Source organism: Eublepharis macularius, chromosome 8, assembly GCF_028583425.1.
Source record: "Eublepharis macularius isolate TG4126 chromosome 8, MPM_Emac_v1.0, whole genome shotgun sequence".
NCBI lineage: Eukaryota > Metazoa > Chordata > Lepidosauria > Squamata > Eublepharidae > Eublepharis > Eublepharis macularius.
The window spans coordinates 138844733-138851504 of record NC_072797.1 but is presented as its reverse complement, the minus strand read 5'-3'; the positions used below and the strand labels follow the sequence as shown (position 1 = coordinate 138851504).

The window sequence follows — 6772 nt, the reverse complement described above, 5'->3', positions numbered from 1 at the left end:
CACAGGATAGGGGTCACCACAGAGAAAGCCTGTGTATGAGCCGCTGTTGATTTCGCCCATGTGCAGGCTTGCACCTGCAAGAGACCCTGTTCAGATGAGCAAAGTTGCCGTGGACATAGGGAGGGAGGCAGTCCCGTCGGTATGCCAGACCGAGGATTTGAAGAGCTTTGTATGTAATAACCAATACCTTGAATTGAGCACGGTAACCGATAGGTAGCAAATGGAGTTACTGTAGGATGGGAGTGATGTTCAGGCTCCTGCTAACAATCGAGCCACAGCATTTTGCACCAATTGGAGCCTCCTAGTTAACTTAGATGAGACACCAATGTATAGTGCATTGCAATAGTCACGTTTTGATGTTACCATAGCATGGATCCAGGTGGCCAGGTTGGCCGTGTCGAGGTAAGAAGCCATCTTCCAGGCTAGAGTGAGATTGTAGTAAGCATTTTTTGTGGCTGCCTTGTTTTTCTGGATCCAGTATATCCCCTAGGCTCTTAACCGAGTCTGCAAGGGTCAAATGAACTCCATCGAAGGTGGGGAGTACAATGTCCTTCAAGATCTCTGCCTTCCCAACAAGCATCACTTCAGTCTTGTCCGGGTTCAATTTCAATTTGTTATTTTTCAGCCATTTCACCACGGCTGTCAGACAGCGATCTAAGATTTCTGTTGCATCCTGTGGAGACCTGGATAGCGAGATAAGAGTCGGTTGTCATCTGCATATTGATGACTTCCCACTCCATAGCTGCTCATGAGTTCTCCTGAAGGTTTTACATAGAGGATGAATAATATGGGCGATAAGATTACGCCGTAGAACCCCACAAGATAATTCCCATTCTGGATATAGCTGATCTCCAACGGCATGCTACAGCCCAACATGTAGAGATTAATCCAGAATTTTTTTCCCAGTCCTTTCTATCTCTGCTAAGAAAAGCATCACCAGCTTAATTTCTGTTGTGCCCGGTTGCTGTTCAAAGGACAGGAGAGGAGCCAGAAAGGCCAGGAACAATTCCTGTTAACACTCCTTCTGGTAAACCCAGCCACTTGGGCATTGCAGTAACATCCCTTTTCCATCTGGCCTTTTTCATTGTCTGCATTACCCATTCCACCTGTCACAGCAGTTGCTATGCAGATAGCGCAATTTTCTAGCAACCTGCAGTGTTCTTAAGAAATCTGTATTTCTTTGGAAAGAGACAAGTTGTTAGTTAGCTGCAGCTGCCCCCTAGTGGTGATTTTATGCAATAAAATACACAATTGCTTATCAATTAAAAAAGCAATTGTGTTTTAACTGCTGCATAATGGGTTTCTGTCTGTTTTACTGTCACTATAGTAATGAATCTTGCATGACAAAGTAATAAGAACGGGGAATGGAATATAAGTGATTGAGACACCGTAATGCCTACTAATAAGATTGCCAGAATTTTAATAGCATCAGAAATACTTTGCTGAGTCAGACCGATGTCTGAATCCAGAGGCAAGCCAGATGCTCTGCAAGTTCACAAGGCAGGCATCAAGGTGATGGCATTCTCCTGTACTTCCTCCAGCACTCAGAGATATGCTGCTTTTGAATGTAGAGGTTCCATATAGAGATCACTATGGTAAATAGCGCCTATGCCAAAATAGTAGTTAAGGGCAGAGCTTTTTTTCAGCAGGAACGTGGTGGAACGGAGTTCCAGAACCTCTTGAAAATGGTCACATGGCTGGTGGCCCCGCCCCCTGATCTCCAGACAGAGGGGAGTTGAGATTGCCCTCCGCGCCACTCGGCGGCGCGGAGGGCAATCTCAACTCCCCTCTGTCTGGAGATCAGGGGGCGGGGCCACCAGCCATGTGACCATTTTCTCCAAGGGCAACCCACTGAGTTCTACCATCTCTTTTCCCAGAAAAAAAGGCCTGGTTAAGGGAAAAGGAGGAAATGATGAGGAAAGCATAAGACAGACATCCATCCCATAAAGCATAACAAGGGAGATATGAAACATTCCCTTCTGGAACGATCTCAAGTCAGCTTCCAGGCTAGGTGAGCTCTTTCTCACAACCAAACCCTAAATCTCAGAGGAAAGCCGATAGAGAAAATTCCCAAGAGATCCTCTCCCCCACCCCATTCTACATGGCCCCCTCCCACTACCACTGTCCCAGGTGAACAAGAGGTGACGAGGCCGGTATTTCAAGCCAATGATTTCAGAACAGGTGGTCCGTTTTATTTCAACCATTCAAACCTCACACGAGTCTTCAAGACACACAATTAGAACAGTCAAGTGACAACAACATCACTGTGACAATTCACAGGTCACTCTATTGGAAAGCACTTTGTTTAGTATTTTCCCAGGGTTGATAAGATTTTTAAACCAGACACATTTTAATATCTGCATAAAGAAGCTTCATTCTGACACACGGACAGAACAGAGGCCTGCTCCAAAGTGGGAAGAGTTATCATTCTTTTCCAGTATTCTCCAGTTTCCCTGTTGCTGTATGAAATGTTTGGATCCGTTTGATGAAACTTGCTCCCTTTGAATAAGGAAAACACCTACAGTCCAGCTTGTTCTTCAACACAGGCCATCCATGGAACACTTCTCATATGCTGTCCAGCTTCTTTAATAAGTACGGAGCTGAAAGAAAAGAGGCACATCCTTTTTTTAAAAAGCCATCTAAGCTAGCAGACGACATCAGTGAGAAGCAGCAGCATGTGGCGCAGAATTCCCTAAGTGAAGCGTGCCCTGGGGCAGAGTGTAGTTGGTTGCATTCTGCACCAATTGAAAGCTCTTGAAACTTGAAACTACTTGCACAGCATGGAGAACTTCAATACAACACTTGCTATGTCCTCATAAAACTGCTTTGGGCCCCATTGGAGAGAGAGGTGGGGTATAAATGAAAGCCGCTTCCGCACGGTGAACTTTACATTAGGCTTTCTGCGTATTCAACCCATGAGGATCGAATCCACATTTTCCTGGCCCGGTACTGCTTCATTTCTTTTAATTCCACACTGTGAGGGAGTAGAACCCAAGTGGCGTCTTTTTAAATTTTGCACTAGAAAAATGTCCAGTTTCTACCGTTTCCGGTTTCTGTTTCTAGTGGCATGGAAAAAGGAAATTAAACCCCCGCCGGCCAGATCAGTGGCTTGGCAGGGATCTCCCTGCCAAACAGCTGATCCGCGGGTTTAAATGCCCCTTTCTGTCCTCCGCAGTGGCACGGAAAGAGGCACTTAAACCCCTTGACCCGAAGCTTCGCAAAGTGAATCACTTCAGGAAGCTTTGATTCGGGGTTTCCGAATCATTGTGAATCGGGTCCAATCCGGGTACTTTACCTGAATCCGAAACCCGAATTGCACACCCCTAGACATCATACCAAGCTTCTATAGCACCCCAAACATTGCTGCAGTCCCAAGCTAGGGATGATCCCTTTTCCCACTAACAAGCTAAGAAAGAGGGCAAGAGATACAATGTTCTGCTGTGCTTCAGAAGCACTACTGAAGCACAATGCAAGGGTTAGGGGGAGAGCCCTCTGCTGAGGAGCAGGAAATGACGTTGGAGGCATTTAATACGACTCCAAACTACACCCAAAAACCCCCCTAGGGTGCTACTACTCCCCACGCCCGCCACTCTCCTTCCCAGCATTAGCATTTGGAAGAAGGGAGGGTACCTTGTAACAGTGAGCAAATTGTGGATTACCGTAAGACATACACTGCAATCCTAGTGACACTTTTCTGAGCATAACCACCACTGAATAACATGGGGTTTATTTATGAGTAGACCTACTTAGAATTGCTCCCTTGGTGCTATTGAAAGAAAACCAGGGGAGGGGGGTAACTTTTGGAAAAGACCAAGAAAGTAAGCAAATAAACAAGGCCCAGAGAGAAAATTTGTGTTTTCTTGGGTTTTTTTCCCCAAGGACTTTTGATTTTTCCAGGGGGGAAATCTTGAAATTTGAACAAGCACTAAAAAGACCCTCTCCTATGAAATACATTCCAGATTCTGTCTTGCAATCAGGCTCTCCAAACGTCGCATCTGGATACCTAGTAAACTCTGCAAAGTTGTGAATGACAGGGTTAAAACATGACAAACATAAACCAGTTGAGGTGCCTTGAGTCCCTCTACTGCCATCCGTCTATTCCAGATCTTATAAACCTGCATCATGCCCTGAGAAATCATGTCTGAAGTAGAATGGAAGGCCCTACTCCAGGTGGTGGATTCCTGTTTTCATATACAAATACGCCATACCAACAGCAACCAAGGGTAGCAAGAAGCTTCCCCCTTCCCCCTGGCAGTGGGAGAAAGTGCCTTCAAGTCAGAACCAACTTATGACGGCCCCTGGTGGGGTTTTCATGGCAAGAGACTAACAGAGGCGGCTTGCCATTGCCTGCCTCTGCGACCCTGCCTCTTCCTTGGAGGTCTCCCATACAATTACTGACCAAGACCAATCCTGCTTAGCTTCTGACAGGCTCACCGGGGCTATTCAAGTGAAGGCCGCCCCCCCCCCCAGCCTGCAATGCTTTTAATTTTACAGGGAGTTTTGGGCACCGAACCCTGCCTCTGCCATCTTGACTCCCACCTAGTGGTAGCCACCCACCACCCCTGCCTCCTACCCCGTCGTTTCCTTCAATAGCACCGAATCTTGTGGCCAAGGCGTGTATGAATCGTGTCTCAAGTGCATCAGGTGCCCATCCCCCCCCCCCGCCCCCGGTGTGCCGACTTATTTTGCCACGTGCGTCACTAAAAGCTCCCCAGAGCCAAAGTGCCCTTCATCGGTGCTGCTCTAGCCTTCGCCTGATCTGCTGAAGGGAGCTTTGCCCCTCGAAGGCTTGCGCCGTGGAATTCTTTCCGGTCTTGGGTTCGAATCCTGATGTTCGGGGGGGGGGCTTTTCTGTGGGCGCAAGGACAGGTTTAACACCTGGGCCGCTTCCCGCAAAGCCGGCGAGGCTGCAGGCGGCCCAGGCCCTGCCCAGAGCCCGGCAGCTAAACGGTCCGCGAACTCCCCGCAGCCTTCAGCGGGGTCCAACCTTACGCGTGCGCACACGACCTATCCTCGCGCAAGGCACGCGGGACACTCACCGAGACGAAGCACCGCCACGTAAATAAGGAAGGTGCGGACCGAGGAGAGGACGTCCTCGCGCATCTTCCGCTTCAGCTCCTCCGGGTCCACCTTGGGCCCCAGCCCTTCGAGGCGGAACATGGCGGCGGCCCTTCTCCGTCCCGAACGACCCCGCAGGAAGCGCGAGGTTGCGGCGCGGCAGCCCTTTCCTCTGGACGCCCCGCCTCTACGGGTCCCCGCTGTGGACAAACTGCTCCTTCCCGCCGCCGCCCGTAGAGTTATAGACTTACAAGAGCCGTTATCGACGCTTCCGGTCAAAAAGCGAAGCGGCTTTCCTCTCTGACTCCTCCAGCAAAAGAGGAGCCGAAGCAGCGCCGTCTTGTTCGAAGAAGGCGCCCGATTTCTCCCGGAGGTTTGGGGTATGCGTCTCCTGGGTCTGCAGCGCGACTCTAGGCACGGTTGCAGGGAAATTTATTTATAGTCTGCCTTTTTCACTGAGACTCAAGGTGGATTACATAGAGTGAGACTGGTAGCACGTTTAAGACTAACCAACTTATTCAGAGAAGTTAGCCGTGTTAGTCTGTGGTAGCAAAATCAAAAAGAGTCCAGTAGCACCTTTAAGACTAACCAATTTTATTTTAGCATAAGCTTTCGAGAATCAAGTTCTCTTCGTCAGATGCCTGATACAGAGACTGGACAAACACAGAAGAGCAGAGGGAAGAGGCAATTAGGGGGGGAGGGGGAGGGAGCAATCAAAACATTCCTTTGCTAGTATATGTAAACATCTCCTTTTGGTGTGTGTATCAGTTGGCTTCAAAGGAGTTTGCCCTGTTAGTTTGTAGAAGCCAAACAGCTAGACCATCCAATTCCAATGCAGTATGGGCCTTCGATAACCACAGCTCTCCCTGCCAGATGCATCTGACAAAGAGATCTGTGGTTCCCGAAAGCCCACGCCAGGTACCACTGAGCTCCCCCAGACCCCACCTCTGTAAAGGAAATCTGTTACCTGTGGTAATGTGATAACCGTTCATAGTCCCTATTCAGTCCCAGCTTGACAGAGTCAAATTTGCATATGAATTCCAGTTCAGCAGCCTCCCGTTGGATTTTGTTTTTGAAAGGTTTCTGTTGAACTACAGTGACCTTTAAGTCTTTGATGGAATGTCCTGGTAGGTTGAAGTGTTCTCCCACTGGTTTCTGGACGTTTCCATTTCTAATGTCAGATTTGTGTCCATTTATTCTTTTGCGTAGAGGTTGGCTGGTTTGTCCAATGTACAGAGCAGAAGGACATTGTTGGCACATGAGGGCATATATCAGATTGGAGGATGAGCAGCTGTAAGAGCCAGAGACAGTGTAGTTGATGCCATTGGGTCCTGTAATTGTATTCCCTGGGTAGATATAGGGGCAGAGCTGGCATCTGGGTCTGTTGCAGGGCCTGGTACCTGTGCTGGTGACTCTGCTGGCTGATTCATGGTTGTGAGTGAGAAGTCGTTTAAGGTTGGGGGGCTGTCTGTAGGCAAGGAAAGGTCTTCCACCCAGGGCTTCTGAGAGAGAGGTATCATTTTCCAGGATGGGTTGTAGCTCACTGATGATACGTTGGATGGGTTTGAGCTGGGAGCTATAGGTGACAACCAGTGGTGTTCTGTTGTTAGTTCCTTTAGGTTTGTCCTGGAGTAAGCTGTTTCTGGGTACTAGTCTGGCCCTGTTGATTTGTTTCTTCACTTCATTTGGTGGGTACTGTAGTCCCAAAAATGCT

General features: G+C 48.5%; 1 protein-coding gene across 1 annotated transcript; it reads right to left on the bottom strand.

Annotated features, from left to right (window-relative positions):
• Positions 1 to 2167: 2167 nt before the first annotated feature.
• On the bottom strand, positions 2168 to 5257 carry TOMM5 (translocase of outer mitochondrial membrane 5). Its single transcript, XM_054986130.1, has 2 exons — positions 5040 to 5257; positions 2168 to 2600 (listed from the first exon to the last, which is right to left on the bottom strand). The coding sequence occupies exons 1-2, from the start codon at positions 5158 to 5160 to the stop codon at positions 2566 to 2568; spliced, it is 156 nt and encodes a 51-aa protein (XP_054842105.1). The 5' UTR covers positions 5161 to 5257; the 3' UTR covers positions 2168 to 2565.
• Between the last annotated feature and the right edge of the window lie 1515 nt (positions 5258 to 6772).